Here is a 25,008-nt window from a genome sequence, read left to right as displayed (position 1 = left end):
ATCGGTTCAGGCAGCCTCTCCAAACGGACACCGACAAATATTTTAGCAGCCTGTAAATCACATGTAACTCTGTGGCAGAAAAGAACATGTACAATTTAACACTTACCCAGTAACGCTATATTTTATTTATTTTATTTCATAGGTTATTCTCAACATTTAGTTCTGGTTTTACCGTGATTACGCAAAGAACCTTCGTTCTGATATGACCACATTCAAATTTTTGACTTGTGCCAATACTGTATGTCCTGGCTTAAATTAAACCATAAACCAAATATTATAAACCATAATATTTTAAGATATGTCAGTGCAAGTTGTTTTCAATCAAGGTATCTCTCACATTAAAGTTTGTCTGAGACTAGGCTTAAACCCTGTCTGGGAATCCGCCCCAAATCATGTATTGGCGTGTCTAAAAAAAGAGTATTTATTTGTACAATCCAATACGACAGAATTGGCGAGAATTTCTCTAGGAGGAATTATTTAATCTACCCTTAAATTGAAAAAGTCAAGGGGTATGTACGCTTGTTGGCATGGAAACCATGTTACTACCCTGTACAATGTCTCTTATATGTTATTATCCCCCATTTTCTGTAAAATAAAGACTATTTTATATATGCACAATTTAGAATCTTTTAGACTGTAAATCGTATTATATTGTATTGTCATTGTGTTGAATGTCTGTACTAGAAGCTTCCAACACCAAAGAAAATTCCTTGTGTGTGCAAGCACACTTGGCAATAAAGCTCTTCTGATTCTGATTCTGATGTTTCAGGGTTTAATTACGCTTGACTAGTTATGCTTTTAACGCAACAACGACTGGATCAGGGACCTTTTTGGCATTCTCCACTGCAATTGCTTTATAAATTTCAATTAGCATGCTAATATAACCACATTGAATGGCATTGTAGTGTAACTGTGTATAATGAGTCTCTGAAAAAACAATAAAATAACAGACACACTTTTCTAAAAACATGAGGTCACTGCATAAAAAACTAGCAGCTGTTCCACTGCTGATAAAACAAGCATGTATTTAGTTGGAGACAACGTTTTTACATTAAGCTACGTGGGTGATCGTGTAAAACTGAACCCCACTGCAATATAATGCTGAGACCTAACATAGTAGTTATTAGTGGGTTGTCTGCTTAAAAACAAATAGGTTTAAAATGTTTAGAGGAATCAAAATGCTTACAAGAAACCACATCTGCTTCTAACCGTAATCCAAATATTAAAAGGTGTAGCCTATTATGGAAATTACAGACATGTTTTATGTCTTTGTTCCACCTACCTCAGTACTAGTAGTTTAATAAATTGAGCATGCCTACTTATTTGTGTTGCTGTGGATTTGTAATAGTTAATAAATCTTTGAGCCTATGCAAAAAAATAATTACTGTTATTTTAAGCCCTGTGGCTTTGCTGGTTTGTAAATTAAATACCACCTCAGTATTTATGATGAAATATTAACAGAGTATTTTCTGAAAGCCCCTCTCTCTCACACACACGCACGCACGCACGCACACACACACACACACGCACACTTGGCGAACATAAATCTTATAGGATGAGTAATACACGCGCACTATTTTCAGTGGGCCTGTGGCTTTTAAGAAATAGCATTGAGGGGTGAAGCCCCCGATGTCATTCTCTAAAATGCGTCGTTCGCGAAGGGTAGAACCCGGTAGGTTGTCTCTTTAAATCAACGCTGCAGCGATGTGCCCGCGAGCTCAGACGGTCACAACCATTTCCATCTCTGCAGTGGGGAGCGTCCACAGCGCGCGCTCAACAGCGCCTCTCACGCGACAAATGACATTTACTTTTCACACACTCTCCCACAGCTTGGTAGAACCCACGCGAAAGTGAAAACTTATCAATCGCCTTATGAGGGAACAGGACATTTTTGCCAGCGAATTGGCCCACGGTATTGTGGGGAACGTGCTTTCTTCCGGTTTTTATATAGTATTGCATTCACAGGAGGTATCAGATTGGGGATTTGTCTTCCTTTCAGATGGAGTATATCATTTGCGCTCGAGCTCGTCAGGTCTATCAGATAACGGGACGTAAAGATGGGGTACGACACCAGTTGCTCTCTTTAAAATAGGTAAGCTTATACAGCAAATATGATTTTATTTCCCTAGGCAGTGTATTTGTCGTTGACTGCAACTTACATCATGTCGTCCTGGTGCTGTAAGTGAAATTCGCAAAACAGGGTAGCTTATGAAATCAGGTACCTTCTTTCATTTAAAAAATATTCGCCGATGAAAGTCTTGCTTGTGCCATTTTGGTACAAGGTAAGGGGTGTTGGCTTTATTTGCTCACTCATAGGATCACACATTAAAAGGAGAGTACAGTAAGACGTTTCTAGGGGTGCTGAATCGCACCAGGAATGCGTTTTAAAATAATTATTGGTCAACCTCCGCCTTGAATATGCCACCCCGTTCTGTTTCTGGAATGCTGGTGCCTTAAAATTTGCACCAGCGATATTTCCGAAGGCTTACGTCACGATAAACGCGTGAAGAGCCAGCGCACGTGCCTTACGCAAAACGGCGCAAATGACTCAGATTCTGACTTTAACGACACTGCTTTATGATGATGTTGACTTTGTTTTTCTTTCGCATGTTTCAGGACCCGAGCGCTGGACAATGACCCCCTGCAGCCTGTCGGAATGCCGTTTCTTTCCGAGTGCACAAGGGCCACGCGACAGATGGCCACATCATAAGCGACTGTGATACTCCATTGACACCATTGCACTAAACCTGGACCATAACTTTGCAGATCTAATGGTGAGTTAGTGTTCACCAAAGTGTAATTATATCTTAGTCGCAGTTTGGGACTGTTAACGTCACAAGAAACTTTGCTGTCTATTCGTTGTCAAGAAACCAAAGCAACATTTACTGATTAAATAAACAGCTTGCTTCTCGTTTTAGTTTTAATGACAGAGCATTTTGAGTTTAAAAAAGCATGCATTTGTCTCGGAGTATTGACAAGATGTGTTGTACGAAATTATAGCGATGCTTCACAACGGCACATAACGCCGAGAAAGATAATCTATATCGTGACATATGCTTGCCCAGTACAACTGCACTGTAAAATTAACTATATTTAATTGCATTTAGTCTATGCGCTTAAGGCATTTTGTCTTTGAATCCTTGAAATGGGTAGGGATCGTGTGGAAGGGATTTAGTCACAAGGTACCGCACTGGTGGATGTGGATGCTGGAAAGCGCGTGCAATGAATATCAATTGTCGTTGTCAGCTAATCATCACAAGGGACTGTGGCGTGTCAAGGCCACGGCGATGTTGTCTTTGGAGAATTTGCTTTCACGTCAGACTGCTTTAATGTAAGAGCTCATCGCCGTCTTCTCGCGGGTAAATGACGTGGGATGAGATTTTAATTGTATGACATTCGTCGTTGCCTGCTGAATGACGTTTGTATTTCTCTATGACGTCTACTGTCGCGGTTTCCTCTTCTCCGATACCCAGCCAATCAGATCACTTGCGTTAGCTGCCCAGGCATATGCTTTTTTTCCGCGTACACTGAAAACACGTCACAGCATGGAGAGTGCCTTTAGTGCTTTATCTGTTTAAGAACCAAGGACAGCAACGCGGTCCTTTGCGGTGTAAGGGATTGACTTGATCTAATCTTTCAAAAACACGCGATCTCTTTTAAATATCTTTTAAATATTGTCCATTGGGAAGTTTCATAAGCAACAAGTTGAGACAAATACATTTTATCCCGGTGTTATGGATAAAAAAATCAGCAATAGAATTGATGATGTTATACAATGGGTGATATTTTACTGGTTTTGTGTTGTCTTTGTGATTGAGCATAAGAGAAAAAATAAGAGAGCGAAAGAATGTGTGCATGTGTGTCTGACTTTTATACATTGGGCTTTTACATATACAGCTCGGAAAGAGACCATTTCAAATTTTCATTTAATCTGCATTTCTAGATGTATTGTGGCCATTTCAGTCCAGGGTCTGTTGAATTTCAACAAAATCAAACCTCAGGAGTGACATAAAGTCACAGCAATGTGAAAGACTGACAGCATGACAAGACACATGGAAACTGAGAAAAATCAAGGTTATTACATAAAAATATATATACAGTATATTTTACTTTACCTAAATACATATACAAATATTACAGTTGTATTGATTAAAAGTGAATATGAACTTGTTAGTGATGCTTTGAAAAAGCATAACTATTGTTATTCGAACATACATACTTCTTATAATTATTCTTGTTCCGCCAAAAGTTTGGCACGCTACTTGTCCCGCAGCTTTTGACGTAGACCCATGAATGAATACATCACATCGACGGGCCTATTCGGGAATGGTGTGCTATGACTTTTATAAGCGATCAGGTGTGGGGGGGGTGCGATGGGGGGAGAAAAACCACCCGAAAAATCCCATCAACTTTGACGGGTCGTAGCTCCGAGCGAGGAGATCAAAGAAAAAAACAGATAATACACGATTTGAAGAAGTTTTCAGGCTCTATAAGAACATAAATCACAATGGGGTGTAAGTTGCACCCCTGGGGTGTGAGAGCCTGCCCCAAATTTCTGTATACCTATAGTGGGGCCCATAGACTCCCATTCAAAACCTATATACTCACGCGTTATTTTTTCACATTCGACCCATGAATGAATACATCAAATCGAGCAGCCCATTGAGGAATGATGTGTGATGACTTTTGGAAGTGATCGGGTGAGAGGGGTGCGATAGGGGGGCGAATAAAAACCCGAAAAATCCCATTGACTTAACATTGTGCCCAACTTTGACGGGTCGTAGCTCCGAGTGAGGATATCGTAGAAACATGATAATAATACACGATTTGAAGAGGCTATCAGGCTCTGTAAGAACATCACTCACAATGGGGTGTAAGTTGTACCCCTGGGGTGTAAGAGCCTCCCAAAATTTCCCAATCATCGGAAGCATGCCCATATAAGGCGTAAAATGTCCCGTGTTGAATATCTTAGCAGTACAACCACTTAGAGACAAGGGGTGGGCTCATTTGACTCAGACAACAATCAGTGTCACATGATCATTATGAAGATATTAAGCCACGCCCATAGCAACCATTTACAGCAACCTAGCAACCGATCCCATTGACTCCGATTATCAAAAGTTCATATGGATATCTTTGCAGTACAGTGTGGTAGAGACTAGGGGGTGGGCACATATTACTCAGGCAACCAATCAGTGGCCCAGGAAGTTCATTAAGCCACGAAGCTACGCCCATAGCAACAAAATATCTTAACTTAGCAACCGTTTAACAACACCTACATCTCTTCATCAGAACATCAGATGGGGGTTGGTTTGTTTCTTTTGTGGGTTGAAGCATCATCAGTTGGCATATGCTAAGCCACCCCCATAACAACCAAACAGGTTAGCCTAGCAACCATTTAGCAACACCTATTTCTCTGCATCAGAACATCGTAGAGACACGGGGGTTGGTTCGTTTCACTCATAGCTTAGAGCATCATCGATTAGCACATGCTAAGCCACGCCCATAGCAACCAAACAGGTTATCCTAGCAACCGTTTAGCAAAACCTATATCTATGCAAAGGAACATCGTAGAGACATGGGAGTTGGTTTGTTTCACTTGTGGCTTGAAGCATCATCAGTTGGCAGATGCCAAGCCACGCCCATAGCAACCAAACACATTAGCCTAGCAACCGTTTAGCAAGACCTATATCTCTGTATCAGAACATCTTAGAGTCATGGGGGTTGGTTAGATTCATTAGTACTTAAAGTGTCATCACCCTAGTGCCGAGTTCCGCGGTTTGCCACGAAAGCATCACTCAGTTTCTTTAGAAAATGTACTATCTAGTTTTCTTTGCAGTATTTGAGGTCTGAAAAATACAGAGCATCTTTTTTGTTATTTTGACCAATTTCTCCAGTTTTCATTTTCTGCAAATGAATGCAAATAGAAACAATATTTTTATTTGAAATTTGGTAGAAATTTTGTAAGTTTTTCACAGAATGAAAAAATTAGCATTTTACCTAAACACATACCTACACAGCAAATTTACTGGAGTTAAATTTATGGTGTACATTTTTTGGTGTTGCCCAGTGTTAAACCCGGAGTACATTTTAATCTTCAAGTGTAAAACTTCATCTATAAAAAGAGTTATTTTTTAGAGTTAAACTTGAACTCTGTAAGCAGTGCGTTTCCCACAATCCTTAACGGCTCTCTTCAGTTGGAAAACCACGAGGAGATGAGTGCAACGTTCAAAGGTAGCTATGTATGTTTGCATCACCTTTTAATAAATTGTGTGTTAAAAATGGGATATTTGGTGTGTAATTAATGAATGTTTATTAAAACAAAGACGTTTGTTTTATATGTTTTTATAAAGAAGCTGCGTGGATTCTGAGCTCGTGAGCACCACGTGCATCAGGTAAGCCAAAGTTAATCAACACGTGGATAAGCTTCAAATATTACATAATATACGCTTATGCCGTTATTTCTTGATAAACTATTTTGTAAATGCATTAGTATTCCATTAGTGATGTTACACATTGCGCACCTTTCCGAAAGATCATTAGAGGTTAACAAATGGCGGTGTAGCGTTATTTGTTTGAACAACCGGTATGCATTGTTTTAATTTTACAGTTTTATTATCATACTGGTTGTTCTGTAAATGTATTAAAGTAGCAACGCGGCTCCGTTTTCCCGGTCTTTATTTGAAAATACGCGAGTCACGTGCCTTCGCCAACAAGCGGCGCATGGATGCTAACACAAAACCTTAGTTTTAAGTTCAATGTTAAAAGTATTTCAAATCGCGTTGTCTTTGTGGCCTGTAATGATATTTGTTACGTCACCGAAAGAAAGTATATGTAGCCAGTTTTTGTATCAAACTTTGCACGATTTAACGTTATATTGCGTCACTGAACTAATCCTGAGGAAATGTTAACCACATCATGCATGAATGCACAGAATCTGAGCTCGTTTAACGTTATGTGAACAGCATCATAGGTAAGCGTTATTTTAAAATATTAATTTGCATAACTTGGATTATAAGTATGCATGTTATTATTTTTGTTAAACTAACTTATATGTTGTGAATGCATTAGTACTTCAGGTATACCATATTGGTTGCAAACATTTGTGAAAGATCGTTAGGTTAATACATGACAATGTATTAGTTTGATCAAACATTATTTAATTGTACAACTCTCACAACGGGAGGTTTGTATTAGTATTAAAATAAACTGATGCGTGGGTAGCAACGCGTAGCACTTTCATGTCTTTGGTCAAAAAGACCCCCCTTCTCTAGCAAGCGGAGCATGCGAGATGAGAACAGATGTGTTTTCACAGAGAAAACCTTAGTTTTAATTTAAATGCTTAAGCGTATCTCAAATCGCCTGGTCGTTGTGGCTTGTAACAGTATGTATAAAAAGGCATACTAAATAAACAGCAGCTTTTGTTTCAAACTTTGAACCAAATGTATTTCATCACCAAACTGCAGAAAACCAGGAGCAGCATTATTTAAACCATAAACATATCAAGATCAAGTTAAATTAATGGTTTGTTTTTGTTTTCACTAGTAACAATGCTGTTCACTGTAATATACGGCGGAAAGAAGAAACTGATAAAAGTAGATGGAGCTGATTACACCAGTTTAATGACTCAAGGTATGATTGAATGAATTAAAAATGTTTTACTCTTGATTATTGATGCTTATTGCATTGTAGCGTGCTATCAGTTGCTGTGTTGAGTTTTGAGAAGAAACCTCTCTGTCTCCTTTTAACCATAGTCAGGAAGAAATTTTCAATCAGTGACAAAGACCTAACATTACAAAACGACACTGGTGTGGAGGTGGATGAAGATGTATTCACTGACTTGCTGGAGGAGAGATCACATGATATCCTATGGAGAGTTGTTGACAAAGATTCAGGTAGGTGTGTCTGTGATATATACCAACATGGAAAATGGATTTGAGGAAGTCACCGTTTGCATGAAGCAGTCATGTTAAATAACATTAAAATTATAAAAAAAATAGAAGACACTACAGAAGTTATATGCTGTATAGAGCTTTCCCTAATATACTATAGATCTTGAAACAACATGACCACACATTTAGATTTCCTCATTCTAAGCATTTCAGCTTTGAGAAAACATCTTGTTGACAAACAATTAGAAATTTGGCTCATAAAAAATCTTCATACGTAGCATTTAATTGATTCAATTTTTATATTTTTGTTTAAAGTTTCTATTTATTTTGCTTCCAGAATGCTCAGTCCTCGATTCTTCCTGTAGCTCACAAACTGACACTCTTTCAGTGTCGTCTGAGACTGATGACAGTGCTGGACCAAGCTCCAAGAGACCTTGTTTTGATGGAGTTTTTGAGGCAAAACAGGTGAAAATCGTAATTTTCTAGCTGGATTGTATAGCAGTTATTGACTTTGTTATATTATGAACACATTACAGAACACAATGTTTTTCATTATAGTTTGTTAGAGACATTTTAGAGGAAAAAGCAGGAGGACCTGCGGTTTTGTCTGAATATAAAGAACATGGAAAACTCACAGACTCAACCCGGCGACACTTGGTTAACATTGTTGTCGCACACATTACTGACAAAGAAGGGTAAGCACAGTTTAAACTATCAGACTTAGTAAATCAATTCATATTTGAATATTGTTCTTTTTAAAGCCGTGTCCCTTCTAAAGAAACAAAAACTCGTTGTGCCTTGGGAATTGTAACACTGTTCCCATCAATGAAGGATCCATACTCAAGAACTGGATATGTAAGTACTTAACATTTTATTCATTGTCATAAGTACCTAATAGAAGAATTTTAAATGAAATGCCGGAGGATTTTATTATGGCTCTAAGCAACTCTTCTCACTTTCTCATTCATGCCTAGAACAATGATAAGTTAAGACTTAGAAAATGTTTGATTTGATCTTTACAAGAATTGTTTTGTTTTTATGTAAAGGAGCATTTTTATGACCCTAAGAGCAACCAAGGATACATATCTTGGCGACTCAAAACAGTTTCGCGGCAAAGCAAACACCACGGCGGACACCACAGCAAGAAGGATGCTAGGTCAAGTGGAACATCAGACAGTGAGGGCAGTGGAGGACCAACAGCTCATAGAGAAACTTGCAACCATTTGGAACAGCAGTTGGAGGGTGACCAATGCAAAGAAGCGATATCTTTCATGAATCATTGTGTAGAAAAGGACCTGATTTTTGAGAAGATGAAAGCAACATTCAAGCACAGACAGCTCCTTATTCATGATGCAGCGAAGTCCAATACAGTGCTTTCAGTTTTTCCGAGATTTCTCGACACTAAAGGACTGGTAAGATACAGTTGATGAATACAACGAGATGAGAAAATTTCGCTTATGTGAAAAACTGTGGTGTCTAGGACCTGTATTATTTAGTAATGTTAATTCATATTTGTTGCAGATACTTCAAGATTTTGACATCCAATTTGGAACAGAAACAGCCTCCAGACTTCTTGAACAATGGGACAGTCTAAAGTCCAAGATCATTGCAGAAGCAAGAACACTTACTTCGACCTTGCATCTGAACAGCCTGCTTTCAGATGCCCAGGGTAACAGACAAGACGAGGATTCCGATTGGCAAGGTAAGGTTTTCTGTAAAGATGTTAATATGTGTCTGCTACTTACAATCACCTAATTTCTGTTAATCCACGGTTTTTTTTTCAGTATGGGACAGTGACATGTCCTCTATTTTACTCCTGGCCAACCTTTTGCCACCTTCAGCTGGTGGTAGGAACAAATCCACCAAGATAAGCATCAGAGAGGCAATGAACCACATTGTGCAGTTTCACAAGGTTTGCATGGAAACATAAGTGAGCTGTCATAGGTCATATATTGGGTTTAAGTTTTCTAATATATTTTTTTTATTCAGGCTTGCCGTAGTCTAACTGAACACATTAACAAGACTGAAGGCGTTCAACCACATCTCCTTGCAGTTGGCTCAGCGAAGAACATCATCCATGATTTTTACATCGTGCTGGATGGAAAACTCCTTCCATGTCAGGCAAAGTCTTCCCTTGCTGCCTTTGATGAACTTTTTAAAGCATACTTTGTCTTTAGCGTGTCATACCCCCACTGCTTACGTGCAATGTATACATTCATCCAGACAACTATCTACAAGATAGATCTTGGTACATATCGTGAAACCCCTAGGGTTAAGGACCTACGAGCTAAACTTTTGAACTAGTTAAGATAGATTAAAATGTTTTGCTGCTTTGTTTGCAAACTGGCACATTCTAAAATCAATGACCTTGTTCGTCACCTAAAACTTATTCATGCTTACTATCCAGGAAAAAAATTGAACCTGAAATGTGCACAGAACAATTGTAAACACAGCTTCATGACTTATGCTGGATTTCGAAAACACTTGAGTAGTGTTCATCGAAATGACTACCTAGACCAAATTGTGACTGAAAATCAAACTGACGAAGCTAATGAACAGATTGAGATATTGTCAGATTTAAATAATGATGTTGAAATACCAGAGACATCATCCAATGATAAAAGGAGAGGTACTGAAACTCAAGAAATGTGTGCATCCATTATTGCTAGATTGCAAAACAGTGGAGTAGCAACCAGTGTTGTAACATCTGTAGTATCGGATATGGAAGAACTGGTGCATGAAATTCATTCATATTTCTATGAATGTAAAATGTAATCACAAATTCAATCCAATTGAATTGATGTGTCTGGATTTACATTTTAAAAAACAGTATTGTTAATTTTATAAGGATATGTTCATGCATTCCATGTTTAAAAAAAGAATACTTGAGAATGTTTTTACAAACTAACTTGGTGAAATGTAATTTCTATTTTGTATTCATGTATATTACAGTTTATAGTGCAGTCTTATATACTGTTTCTACTGATTCTTGCACTTATTTCTGATGTGTCAGAAAACAGAGAAGTTATGCTTTCAAATGTTTTGAATTCAAAATTGCAATTTGTTGAATACACGTTTTGGATTTCTGAAATGATCCATGTTCTTTAGAACAGATTTCATCTTTCAAAATTCATATTTCAGAAATAAAAAAACATTTCTATATATGTTTGTTTCATCATTGTGTATTAGTACAGAATAAGTAATCAATATTACTTAACATTAATAATTCATATTTAGTCATTAATATTAACATATTGCTGGTGTTTATTTAATCTTACTATGGTGTACATTTTAACACTAGGGAAAAGATTACACTGTGAAAGGATATACATAGACTTCTGTTGGGTGTACAAATAAACACTTACTGTGTACAAATGTACTCTGAGGGTAATGTATATATTTAACACTTTCAAAAGTGTTATTTTAACTCTAAAAAGGAGGGAGTCATATGTACATTTTTTGAGTGTTGAATTTGACTCAATTTGAGTAAAATGTACACTTCCGTTTTTGCTGTGTACAAATAGTACATTTTTAAATCAGAAAATGGAATTTTTTGCGGCTGTACATTTGTATTATATACATTCTGTATGTACATATATACATATATGTTTGTTGTCTTTGTTATGTGTATATGTTTACATTGTTTGTGTGTACGTTTGTGAACTGTATGTGTTCCTGTATCTGTACACGGCTGAAACAAACACAAGCAGTCATATTCTGTTGAAAAGACGGGTCTGTTCACTGAAGCAGACTGATTGACCAAGTTTTTTTTTCTTCCAAGATGAGCATGCTCACTGAAGGAGAAGCCAAGAACATTCTTAATGCTCACAGATGCATCAAAATCCTTAACATGGTGGAGTCACCCAAATCCTATACCATTAGTTTGAACAGATTTCATGAGATTGAACAGTTGTAAAAGCACTGAATCGTCCAGCCAGTTGCCTTGCCTTATATTATTATCATTTTCCCAGACGGGCTGGTGAGAAAAGACAAGTGTCAATCACATTAGCCCCAGAATGTATGAATGTGCCCCAATCAATATAAGGGCCATAGACTGATGGCATTTTACTAATCGTATTAAATGGAAGCACAGCTTGGCTGAATGCGAAAGCAGGATGACTTAGTAACGGTAGCAGGCCCTTCGTGTTGTTTTGCTGCCTCCATTTGCTTCAGAATTGGATCTGTCAGATCTCATATGATCACCTTCTCAAACCTCCCAACAATTTGTCTCTCAATAGGACACATTTTGAAATTGATTTTAGATGTCATGTTTTATCAACCCTAACATTCACATACTTGACTGGATTTAGTTTTATACTGGCCAAAGTCCAAATGGTGATGTGATTGCATTTACACTTTTTCCACTGCAATGTGGTCTTCGCTGGTCTGAAATGTTGCTACTAAAAGTACATTCTTAGCAGAAAGGGTCAGGGCTCAAAATTATAGCAGTGCCCACTGAGTGAGCTGAGCGATGATCCCTTTCCTCTCTGCATGCTCATTGGTCAAGACCTGAAATGGCATTTCTTCAGAGCTCACTTGTTCCCTGACCTTTTTCTGCTTGGGTGCTGATTGGTTAACTCTTGTGGTGTTCATGTTTTTGTTACTCAGCTAATGTAAGCTGGTCTAGTGGACCCATAGCGTTATTTGTTTTTTAAACCAATAAAGCCGAATAAAAATCATAATAAATATATAATAAAAAAATACAGTATATAATTTACCAATGTTTAATTTCATTTATAAAAAATTACAAAAAAGGTCTATGATGTCTGTAAAAACATGTTTGTCTTCAATAAATATAATTGCATTATCTTTTTTTTTAAATAGATAGGATGCACAGACCTGAACGCCATACAAGGGTTAAGCCAGGCTGAACTTGGCATAGGCCAAAACAAAAAGACAGTTTAGCAGGTCCAATTTATTTTTACTTCCTTAAAGTCTTTAAAGTCTTCTTACAAGCAAATGTATTTACTGTTTTATTTAAAAGCAGCTTTCTCTGATTGTGTAATATCAGTTAAATGTCCCACAATTTATAAGTGATGAACACGGTTTTCAATAAAACCCACCCTGCAGAGACATTCTTTGAAATTGCAAACATATATTTATAGTTTTTTCTTTAGTTGTTTGACAGTTATTTTATCCATATTTTGTGACGTACAAGCTCTCACTACAATGTATCCCAAAGCCTTAAAGGAATAGTTCACCCAAAAATGAAAATTCTGTCCTCATTTACTCATCCCCCATTTACTGCCATAGTAAGGAAAATAAATACTATGGGAGTCGATGGGGGATGAGAGCTATTTGGTTACAGAAATTTTTCCAAATATCTTTCTTTGTGTTTAGCAGAACAAAGAAATTTAAACAGGTTTGGATCAATCTGAGGGTAAATGAGGACAGAATTTTCATTTTTGGGTGAACTATACCTTAAGAAAACATCATTTGGATACAGTTTGGGATTACCTCCTGCTATGCTTTGCTTCACTGTACGAGGTGATATTAATCACCATTAACTTTCTGTGCAACAGTGGTTCGATGTCTGGGGTCATTAAAGATACGGTATCTTTGCTAAAGAACTGAGGTCAAAGGATCAATAATGTGATGGTGAGCGATGCTTTTTGGGAAACTGATTTATGGGCGGCAATTGTGCTGATCCCGCCCTAGATTGAAGGCGAACACACACTGGGGGAAATGAGGCATAATTGGTCCAAGTGCAACAAATTTAGTCCTAATTAGTTTGAGGCTAAATTATTCAATTTATTTGGAATTAAGTTATATTCTAACTATTCAAATTAAGCAAGGACTACATTGGTTTTCATTGCAGGGGTTTCATTATATATGGTGTTTCTTTTACATCTAAATGCCTCACATCAGCCCTCCAACACAGGCCTGTGGGTCTGCTGCCAAATCTGTTATGAGAACAAGTCAAATTTATGTCCTGGTTAAAGGGTTGTGCTTTAATTTTGAAATGGGAAATCTGTGCATAATAGCATTCTTCTGATTGCTATTAGTGATGGGTGTTTCAAATAAGGTGTCATTTCAGGATGGAGAAAAAAATAAAGTGCCTATTGTAATGTAGACTCCATTACTTTTTTTTTTTTTTTAGGAACTGCTCTACACTCCACATTTGAATAGCAAAATTACTATTATGACAGGCAGTTTTGTAAATGCACTAACAACAGGAGAAATGTGATTCAGCCCAAGTATTGTATCAGTAAATATTGTATGGGAATTGTATAAGAGTATATGACAAAATACCGTAAAGTTTGATCTGAGCTTTGATTTTGCTCTTCTCGTTCATATGCATTTTTATTAACTATGCATTTGTGAGATTTTATTATCTGTATTCAGCATTGATTTTTTTTCTCTTCTTTTTGCAATTCTGTTGGAACAGCCTTGTCCCACTTTTGTTTTGTGAGCGCCAAGTTGAGAACCACTGGTGTAGAGAGTATTCAGTCAGTTTAAATGCAGAGACATCCGCCGTGATGTTTGCCGAAGGGGAAGAAGCCCTTCAGAAACACAACAAAGGGGATCTTCAGGCTGGGTGATAAAATAGACATGGTGAAAGAGATTGATGCATATGGGGTGTAGTCTTTGACTCAGGGACAAAGCTCTCCTCCTCCATTGTTTTCTTTCTTCCAGTCTGCCCCACCTACTCACCCCAGATAGCATGTTTTACTGGTCCGCTTTTCAAATCAAACTGCTTTATTCATGTCATGTATACCTATCATCATGTACTTACCAAGTTCTGATTGTCTTTACAGGATTTAAAGAGGGTGTTGTCTTTCCCTCCATATCCAGGGGATTATCTGCACCCAGTGGTGTACGCCTGCACTGCAGTGATGTTGCTTTGCCTTTTTATTTCAATCATGACGTACATCGTACACCACAGGTATGTGCTTCATGACGCCAAATACTGTAGTATTGTGAAAAAAAGATGTGCAGTTAGTTTATTAGAGTCAGTGATGCACCGATATTGAAATTTGGAAGGGAATGATTGGTCCTCCTAATCCAGAGGTTCTCAGCCTTTTTGACTCCAAGGCCCCCGTTGTAGTCAACAATATTCAAAGCCTCCCCAACCTAATAATAAGAAATGTCTTGGTTTTTACTTTTTTAATGTATTTTAATGCTCCTTTTGTCTAATTTTAAATTATTAGTCATCTTGAGGCCCCCTTAGAAGTCAGCTGGGGCCCCCCTGTTGAGAACCAATCATATGCATTAACTTTTAACGATTTACGTAAACAATTTAGTAAACATTATGAAAACTTGCACAAAGACCATGCGCAAATTACTCGTTCATTTATAAAACGATTGTATTTTGCCCTTTAGAGTAACATTAAATAAATGTTGTGTTTCTCTTTGAAGAACTTAAACAATTTGGACATGCATGTAAACAGCTCTGCTATTATTACATCTACATGAAAACTAGTTTTATCCCCAGATGTAATGGCTTCAGACCACCATATTGAATTTGTACATCTTGTGCATTTTAGACACAAAACTGGAAAAGACATTCTCTTTTATTACAATTTTTCTGATCTGTCTCCCAAAACTGACTTGTGATACTAAAGGGTTAAATCTGTATAATCTATTGCTACTCTTCAAGTTAGCACCAGGGTTCGTATTTTTGTGGCCAAGTTCAGCAATAAATACCATTGAAATGTGGAATTTGACACTTTTTGTATCAACACATCATTTGGTTCAGGTTCAAATTTAAACGTTTTTTCCACTTCTCACCCCGGAAGGTCACCGTAGGGAATGTTTGGGACAGTCTGCTGTGATACTGAGTCAGACCACCAGTATTTATAGTATCACACCCCTAACTGTCACGGATAGTCTCAGTGAGTAATGCTAGCTTGGTGGAGAGAAGGGCCGCTTCTGACCCCAGAGGGACAATGCCAGATTTAGTGTGCCACACTTCTTTGCAGAGCTACTTTGTGGTCATGGACAGAACTGTGAAAGCAATTGCCTTTTTCACTAGTAGGCTTTTTGTTTTTTACCCGTGGCTCAATTGTCTGCCCATCTGATGTGAAGGCGTACGTATGTGTGTCTGCAGCATAATCCGAATCAGCAGGAAAGGTTGGCACATGCTCCTAAACTTCCTCTTCCACACTGCCGTGACGTTTGGAGTGTTTGCAGGAGGCATCAACCAGATCAAGTACCCCGTAATCTGTCAAGTGGTAAGTCTCCCAGTTCTCCACCTTGTTTCCTTGGCCTGTGTAAACTACATTTTCTATGCCCAGTGTCTGTGGCTCAGGGCGCAGAGTCACTAACATATGGCCTCTTTGACTCCTGAATTGGCATGGCTGCCATTTACCGGGAACTGAGGGCTCTGTTTGGCAAGGCTGCCCGTTGTTGAGAGGCTAATGTACTGGGGCACTAAAATTGCTGTAGCCTTTAAAAATGTCGCACTTATTCGTTCATCACAGACAATTGCCAGTCAGGACAAGTGAGTCAGATTAATTTGATTATGTTTATAGCTGCATGCTTTTAAACATATTTTTTGAAATGGCAGTAGGGTAAGCATAAATTAGAAATCACATTTATGACTAGATGTATAAGAATGCATTTGAGAATATAATATATTATTGTGGATAATATAAGTGACTGTAATGTTTTATTAAAAACAAAAGACTCAAAACAGTACATCTAATATCATGAAGCTGATAGTTCTGACTGGATAAACCAGAGATGTTGTAAAAGGTCAATAAACAAACACACTAAACAGTTGACTTCTATATTAATGCAGCACATTGTGATGTTGCTTGGCATTCAGAATTGGCACTTCTTTCTGCTATTTATAAGTGCAGGACATTTATAAATGTGTCAACATAAAATTGCACATTTTTGTGATTGTTGATGTAAATAGAAAAAATATGGCACTCTCACAGCACATATTCTATATTCAGCACCCCCAGATATAATGTTCCGGGTGTACATGTGTTGACGACTTGCTGTGCGTGTGTTCACTACTCACTGGATGGGTTAAATGCAGAGGTCACATTTCGGGTATGGGTCACCATATCTGACAAATACATTGAACAAAATTATAAACGCAACACTTTTGTTTTTGCCCCCATTTTTCATGAGCTAAACACAAAGATCTAAGACTTTTTCTATGTACACAAAAGGCCTATTTCTCTCAAATATTGTTCACAAATCTGTCTAAATCTGTGTTAGTGAGCACTTCTCCTTTGCCGAGATAATCCATCCACCTCATGTGTGGCATATCAAGATGCTGATTAGACATATTATTGCACAGGTGTGCCTTAGGCTGGCCACAATAAAAGGCCACTCTAAAATGTGCAGTTTTATCACACAGCACAATGCCACAGATGTCGCAAGTTTTGAGGGAGCATGCAATTGGCATTCTGACTGCAAGAATGTCCACCAGAGTTGTTGCCCGTGAATTGAATGTTCATTTCTCTACCATAAGCCATCTCCAAAGGCGTTTCAGAGAATTTGGCAGTACATCCAACCAGCCTCACAACCGCAGACCACGTGTAACCACACCAGCCCAGGACCTCCACATCCAGCATCTTCACCTCCAAGATTGTCTGAGACCAGCCACCTGGACAGCTGCTGCAACAATCGGTTTTCATAACCAAAGAATTTCTGCACAAACTGTCAGAAACCGTCTCAGGGAAGCTCATCTGCATACTCGTCGTCCTCATCTGGGTCTCGACCTGACTGCAGTTCGTCATCGTAACTGACTTGAGTGGGAAAATGCTCACATTCGATGGCGTCTGGCACTGAAGAGAGGTGTTCTCTTCACAGATGAATCCCGGTTTTCACTGTACAGGGCAGATGGCAGACAGCATGTATGGCGTTGTGTGGGTGAGCCATAACCCTAACCCAACCATTGAAGAGGAGTGGACAAACATTCCACAGGCCACAATCAACAACCTGATCAACTCTATGCAAAGGAGATGTGTTGCACTGCGTGAGGATACTGACTGTTTTTCAGACCCCCTGGGCCCCCAATACAGTAAAACTGCACATTTTAGAGTGGCCTTTTATCGTGGCCAGCCTAAGGCACACCTTTGCAATAATCATGCTGTCTAATCAGCATCTTGATATGCCACACCTGTGAGGTGGACGGATTATCTCGGCAAAGGAGAAGTGCTCACTAACACAGATTTAGACAGATTTGTGAACAATATTTGTTTTGTTCAGTGTAGGTCACTTTCACTTTTCACTTTCATATACAGCCACGGACAAAATAAGAGTCCACTACAGTTTTGCCTTTAATCAGCATTTCTACATGTATTGTGGCCATTTCAGTCCAATGTCTGTTGAATTTCAACAGAAACAAACCTCAGGGGTGACAAAGTTACCCACCAGCAATGTGAAAGACGGAGAGATTACCATGATGCTTGAAAGAAACAAATCAGCCTTTTTCCGTCAAATCTAATTTTTTTGAACTGATCCTAAAATACATGTAAAACATTAGTATTGTGTTGTAAGTATGAACTTGTTTTCTTTGATGTATTTAAGATCTGCATAAATCTTTTTTTAGTGTTTGATCTTTTTACCTAAACACATAGAATAGAAAAAGTACATTCAGAAAAACGAATAACTTAAGTAGTTTCTACATTTTTTCTGCGGCTGTTTATGCCATATATGGCTGGTGAGTGAGTTTGTTGGATGCAGTAAGTGTTCATTGGAGCAAGGAGGACAACAGCATGACCTCGCTGTCTGAGGAGGATTACCTCAAGCTCCCCCCTTCTGCTCATCCTTCCTCGCACAATCAACGAGGATTTGAACACACACAGCAACAGACGTGCTTCAGATTCAAATTTCTGTGCCCATTACACTCTGTGTGAGTGAGCTTTAAATGTTTAATGTTTCTCGTTTGTTGACAGGTTGGCATTATCTTGCACTACTCCTCCCTCTCTAGCATGCTATGGTTGCTGTTCACTGCCAGGAATATCTGCAAAGAGGTGTCAAAGGCTCCGCCCATACCTCAGGACAGGGACCCGCCCACACAACCACGCCCTAAAGCCACTATTATCAGGTAGACAGCAGGAATGTCCATGAATTTTATAGCACAGGGTTGAGAATCAAGAACTCGTTCTTTTTGAAATTTAAAGCTAAAGTCTGTAACCTTTGTCTCTATATCATCTATGCATCATCTTTATATGAAATATAAAATTGCAGGTTACATTACATATTGTACCAGCACAAGTCATAAATCATTATTATTAACTTGCCTTTTCTAATCTGGGTCAGGTAAGAATGATTTTTGTTTATTTTCACTAAAGAAAGTTACAGATTGCGGCTTTAAAGCTACAGGAGCCATATGATTTTTGTGATGCTTGCATTCTTTGCGGACGAAGAAACAAAATATGCAATATACTGTAATCATCAGATCCGCTGTCATGACGATGTCTTTTTTTGTCAGCTGTGCATGTGAACTCTCAAGTGCGCATTGTTTCTTGCCACTGTCTATGTAACATAGACACACTGACTTGTCACAGTAAGACTAGAAAGTATAAAAATGTAAAAATTATTTCCTAATTTGACAGTCTGGGTGTATTGAATGCAATAGAATGGCCTTCCACCCTCTCTACCTCAAAATAACTGAACACAAACCTTAATAGAACAAATGAAAACCTGTATTTTCCCTTTCTCCTCTTTGACCTCTCAGGTTTTATCTTGTCAGTGTTGGGGTTCCCCTTATCATTGTGGGAGTTACGACTGCTGTTAGCTTGGACAACTACGGTAGCAGAGATGAAGCCCCATAGTGAGTATTCTTCTTGCTTTTGGTGCCCTGTTAGCTGTCAGTTTTACTGTTTAATCCGTTCTAGCAAGCCAGTAAATATCAAGTGTCAGTGATTGTGGGGAGGAGTATCTTAATCGGTCTGTAATTAGATGTTGAGTAATAATGACACTGACAGTTTAATCATGGTCTCTGTCTGTGATGCAGTTGCTGGATGGCCTGGGAGCCCAGTCTGGGAGGCTTCTACGGTCCAACCGCCTTATTGGTCTTGGTCATGTGCATTTACTTTCTCTGCACATTCGTGCAGCTAAAGCGGCACCCGGAGCGCAAGTACGAGCTGAAGGCGATGACTGAAGAACAGCAGCGTCTTGCGGTAGCAGAAATCGGCCACTGCCATGCAGTCAGCGGAGAGCCAGGGGAGCATGGCGAGCATACGGGCTGCACAGCCATCACTGCCTCCATGTTGGCCAACGAACACTCTTTCAAAGCTCAGTTAAGGGCCATCGCCTTCACACTTTTCCTCTTCCTGGCCACCTGGGTTTTCGGAGCCCTGGCTGTATCACAGGGACATTTTCTCGACATGATCTTCAGCTGTCTGTACGGAGCGTTTTCCGTCACGCTGGGGCTCTTTTTGCTCATTCAGCACTGCGCAAAACGCGACGACATCTGGCATCGCTGGTGGGCCTGTTGCCCCAATAAACCAAAGGTGGAGGTAAACGGTGAAGCAACAGGGAACGTTGGCCCACCCTCCCAAAGTCACAGCCATACACCATCCCACGGGCAGAACAAAATCCACTGCCAGGTGGACTCGTCCTGCCCGGGTAAACCTCTACTCTCCCCGCACGTCCACTCCCCATCACTGCATTGTAAATTGGGTAGCCTTCCATCCACCCAGAACCTCACGAGCACCTGCTGTGCCACCTTGCACAGTCCCTCCACCATGCTCGGGAACTCCCGCCCACACTCCCTCCCTGACGAACTACCCCGCCCAACCCTTCCCCTGCAAAGCTGCCTAAAGGACAGGTCAAAGACTCGATCCTTCAGCCGACCTCGCCCCTGCCTCAGGGACTACTCGTGCCACATGACCTCCACCAGCTTGGACGGCAGCATGCATAGCTCCCACCTGGACAGCCCTCACAGAGTCCACCTGGACAACCCTCTTACCTGCCACACCTCACATTTGGATACTCTGCTCTCCTGTCACAGCCCCCACCCCGACAACCAGCTGCGATGCCCCAGCCCGAGTCCTCGCCTCGAGAACCTGGCCCCACACGACCTGCACGATGGCCTTTCCTGCCACTTAGACAGTCAGCTCTCCTGCCACAGACACATGAGCTGTGCCAATGCAGACCTGTTCTCAAGCATATGCTGCCCCAATGTTGACCCCTTTGTCAGTTCTTGCCAGGCAGAGGATACTGACACGGGGCCGTTGATGTACAATTGTGCCAAGATGGCCGAAAAAGAGGAGGAGGCTATGCTGCATTTGGATATGACCCCTCCGCGGGCATCTCTGTCGTGCTCCCAGGCCACGCTCAACAGGAAGGGCACCCTCAGCCGGAGAGGGACATTGAGCCGGAACAGCAGTCAGCATGAGGACTATGTGCTTACCGCCGATTGCACAGGTAACATTAGGACTGGACCTTGGAAAAATGAGACCACTGTGTAGGCCTGTTTCTTGCCTGAGCTAAACTACTGTGTAGTCCCAGGGCTGTTACCCAGAAGCCCTCTCTCCTCTGAGCTAAGCTACTGTGTAGTCCCTCTGCTGTGACTGTCTTCACCACCTTATTTCATCTGTCACTAAAACTTCTCTTCCCCTTTAAGGAGGCATTAAAACCTCTGCTTACCTGTTCTCTGATGTCATGTCGCCATTCATCTCGGCTTATTTGGTTTTATCCTCTCGTCATTTTGAAGTGACAGCAAAGAACACGTGCCATGCTTTTTTATTTAGATTATCTTTTTTAATCAAACTGATTTTTGTACATGTGTGTGATTTGGATTACATAATGTGCAATTTTGTCATTGTGGATGTGTGTGTGTTTAGTGTGGGAGAAAAGAGCGCATGTGTTTATTTGTCTGCACGTGTTGACACGCTTGTGTGCATATCACAAGATTTCCATTTAGTCCTCTCTTGTAGAGCCCAAATCTTCCACATTTCTGGGTCGCGTCAAAAATGTCATCAAGTGGGGGAAGCACTTTTCAGTAACAGATTTTCACTATTAAAGAAAGCTGTGAAATATAACTCGGGAGATTCAAGACTTGTGATTTACGTGCCAAACATTAACGAATATTAAACATGCTGAGATCTACTCTCTAGTAGCAGGTAGAATGTGTCACAACTGAGCGATCGTTTTTTCATCTACAGACATAAAAACAGCAAATATTCTCCCTGTGTTTCCATGGTGACAAATCGCGAAGAGAGTTTTCCCAGCCAAAATGCATTTTGAACTGCACATGTGATGTACGCACACAGCCTATTTTGTTACTGACAATATGGTGCCAGTTATGTTACGTTTACATTAAAGGGACGGTTCTGCCAAAAATACTTTACTCACCCTCGAGTTGTTCCAAATCTGTATAAATGTCTTTGTTCTGATGAACTGCTGTGATGTCATCGTCAATATTCATAAATATTAGACACGTTTAATAAAATCTTTAATGAGGATGACTGGCAACGACTGGCTCACGAATTCTAAGACTAGAGTCACAAGACACCACACACTGAACTATTTTATCTGCGATTCTAAACCATGCGTCGCCTTGGAATTATAAGGTTCTATCTGCGGTCTGAGTAGTTTTGAGATATTGAGCTTTAAAGTTTTTGGATTTCATATAGCAAAAACGATATGAGGAACAAATCTCTTTTATACATGAAAAAGACAGAGACCCTTCATATATTCAAAATGTACAATATCAATATTTTCTGAAATTTGTAAATGGGTTTTTTTGGAACAGGTCAAACGCAGATAGAACCTTCTGATTCTGAAAAATCACTTTTGGTTTAGAATTATAAGGTTTTATCTGCAAAACATTCATTAAAGCAATACATTTTCAAGCAACACAAACAATTTACTTATAACTTTTGTTAAAACATGAAATTAGTGTATAAGAATGTGTAAAAAAGGTACATTTACATGGTTTTTATGACACTTATTTCATATTTTAGGATGCTTTTTTCTTGTTCAAGTTAAGCATAAAAGGCCGTGCTAATTGTTGTATTGATGTTTTATCCACAGAAAGTGGGACAGATCAAATTACTTTTTAGAGATGAGTATGGCTGAAAAAAACATAATGTATTTTGTTGTAATCAAGACTCTTGACGTTGACTATTTGGCATTAACTGCATTATGAGAGTCTATGTCTATGTAAACACAGGTATTAGGAAGCTAGCGCTGCTGGCTAGTGTTGTGTCTATAAATATAAAAAAAGTAATGTCCTCAACAAAACCTAAAACAAAACAAAAAATACTGTCGTTTGAGCTGCTCTCGTTGACAAGAGTATCAATAAAACAGTCAACCTTGAGGTTTCTTTTAAACAGTTTTGTGCTGCACGGTTTCCTCAGATATTCCCGTCACTGAGGAGTCTGGTCACATGACAAAGAAATCCAATCCTGATTGGTCCTCAAAGTGCTGTTTGGCTCTTGCAGATAGAACCTTATAGCACCAAATTATAATTAGATTTTGTAGATAGAATCTTTTTGTTTTCTTAAAAAAGTCCCAAAATGCACACATTTAAAAAACAAACATGGCATAATGTAAATAATTTGTCACAGAATAAGAATATGTGAATAACTCAATTTTGACCAAAATGTCAGATAGAACCATATAATTCTAAGGCAACAAACGACTGAGCACAACTGGAATAGAATAGGCACGATTGTTGGTTATGATAAAATTCCATTCATAATCGTAGTGAAAATCGTTAAATGTGTACCCAGCTTTAGAAATCTATACAGATTTGGAACAACTTGAGGATGAGTAAATGAAGACAGAATTTTCATTTTTGGGTGAACTGCTCCTTTAATGGCCTTACAGAAATCGTCAGATCCTTATGTTATGTATTAAATTGTTGTTCACTATAATATAGGACACATTATTTGCTACATTGAGCTACATACATTAATGTGATTGACAGAAAAACATTGTTGCTTCCTGGAAACACTATAGCGCTTCTAGTGACCTCACTTGTCATTCCTCATTATATTTGTTCAAAGCCAATTAAGGTGAGTTTTACTTCTGACATTTTAATAAATGAGACCGTTTCTCATTAAGAGTTTGTATCTTGTCACTGTGCACACACAGAAATAAGTTTTTTAAATCATATGTTGTCTAAACAGCAAGCTATGAAACTAGTGGATCTAGTGGAACTAATTTCAGTGCTCATCTATGGTCAGAGATTGCGATGTAAAGGATGAGATGGTATATAACCATGGGATTTTGTTTTCTCATTTTATTAGAATACCAAGAGAAGTACTGAAGTCATGCGAACATTTGGAAGATTTTTTAATTGTGTTGTGTTTCTTTGTGACCTCAGGGATTGTGTTGCAGTTTCCACTAATGAAATCACACAAAAATAAATTTGCATGCAATTGATATAATATCCCATAGTGTTTCACCAAATTATCCAAGAACTTAAAAAAAGGAAATTCCCCGCATCTACCAAGCCACGCAGGTTTGTAGCACGTGGATAAGTTCTCCCTTAAAGCCCTGACAAATGAAATTTGTCTAACTGCCTTACCATTTGTTGTACTTTATATTTACTCACCCGACCCACCTGTCATTTATAGCAGTTTTGGTACATGTGATTTGTGCTCTGACCTGACCCAAAGCCAGTTTTTTTTTTTTACATTTGTCACAATTTCCAATAAATGTATTTTATCACCATATGTTGTACTTTTGTTCTCTTTGCGTATACTTTTATCCTCAACTAAGTTTAAGAGAGGTGCAAAATGAATAAGTAATTCTGATACACATGTTCTAACAATGGCACATTTGATAATTGAAATTATAGGGAGGTGTTGCCATGGTAACTTTGGTACAATGGATCATCTGTGGATCCAGTTATCAATTTCAGTTGTGGTACAGACAGTCATATTTCTCAATTTACTGAAAAAAGAACAGTCAGCGTGATCTGTGTAGTTGATATTCAAACAACATCTAATAAAATTAACATCGTGTCTACACCAGGCGTGGTGTGATGCGACGCGACAAAAGGACAAAAGACAACAAAACGCATTAGAACCCATTATAATAAAAAATGTTGTCCACACTGGTATGGTATTACTTTTGTGTCAATAAAAATGCACTGTCTTCAGTATCGACTTCCTGGTCAGGGAGCTATCAATCAAAAACTCACTAGCCAATCAGAGTAAAGCGGCCATAAATCCCACCTACACGTGAGATT

General features: G+C 39.0%; 1 protein-coding gene across 4 annotated transcripts; it reads left to right on the top strand.

Annotated features, from left to right (window-relative positions):
* The first annotated feature begins 1,536 nt into the window (after positions 1 to 1,536).
* adgra1a (adhesion G protein-coupled receptor A1a) lies at positions 1,537 to 24,490 on the top strand. Of its 4 annotated transcripts, none has more exons than XM_057358482.1 (13): positions 1,552 to 2,092; positions 2,617 to 2,774; positions 6,198 to 6,234; positions 6,354 to 6,395; positions 7,546 to 7,632; positions 7,755 to 7,895; positions 8,230 to 8,357; positions 8,451 to 8,587; positions 8,654 to 8,747; positions 8,939 to 9,304; positions 9,414 to 9,594; positions 9,677 to 9,804; positions 9,882 to 10,933. In XM_057358482.1, the coding sequence occupies exons 5-13, from the start codon at positions 7,551 to 7,553 to the stop codon at positions 10,194 to 10,196; spliced, it is 1,572 nt and encodes a 523-aa protein (XP_057214465.1). In that variant the 5' UTR covers positions 1,552 to 2,092; positions 2,617 to 2,774; positions 6,198 to 6,234; positions 6,354 to 6,395; positions 7,546 to 7,550; the 3' UTR covers positions 10,197 to 10,933. The 4 variants fall into 4 exon arrangements, with proteins under 4 accessions (XP_057214462.1, XP_057214465.1, XP_057214464.1 ...); XM_057358481.1 differs by having other exon boundaries at positions 6,139 to 6,234; XM_057358479.1 differs by lacking the exons at positions 6,198 to 6,234; positions 6,354 to 6,395; positions 7,546 to 7,632; ... (6 more) ...; positions 9,677 to 9,804; positions 9,882 to 10,933 and adding exons at positions 14,651 to 14,778; positions 15,943 to 16,066; positions 18,752 to 18,903; positions 19,537 to 19,632; positions 19,816 to 24,490 and having other exon boundaries at positions 1,537 to 1,912; positions 2,000 to 2,092.
* The last annotated feature ends 518 nt before the right edge of the window (positions 24,491 to 25,008 follow it).

This window comes from Triplophysa rosa, linkage group LG18, assembly GCF_024868665.1.
Source record: "Triplophysa rosa linkage group LG18, Trosa_1v2, whole genome shotgun sequence".
Classification (NCBI taxonomy): domain Eukaryota; kingdom Metazoa; phylum Chordata; class Actinopteri; order Cypriniformes; family Nemacheilidae; genus Triplophysa; species Triplophysa rosa.
This window is presented reverse-complemented; position numbering and strand designations above follow the sequence as displayed.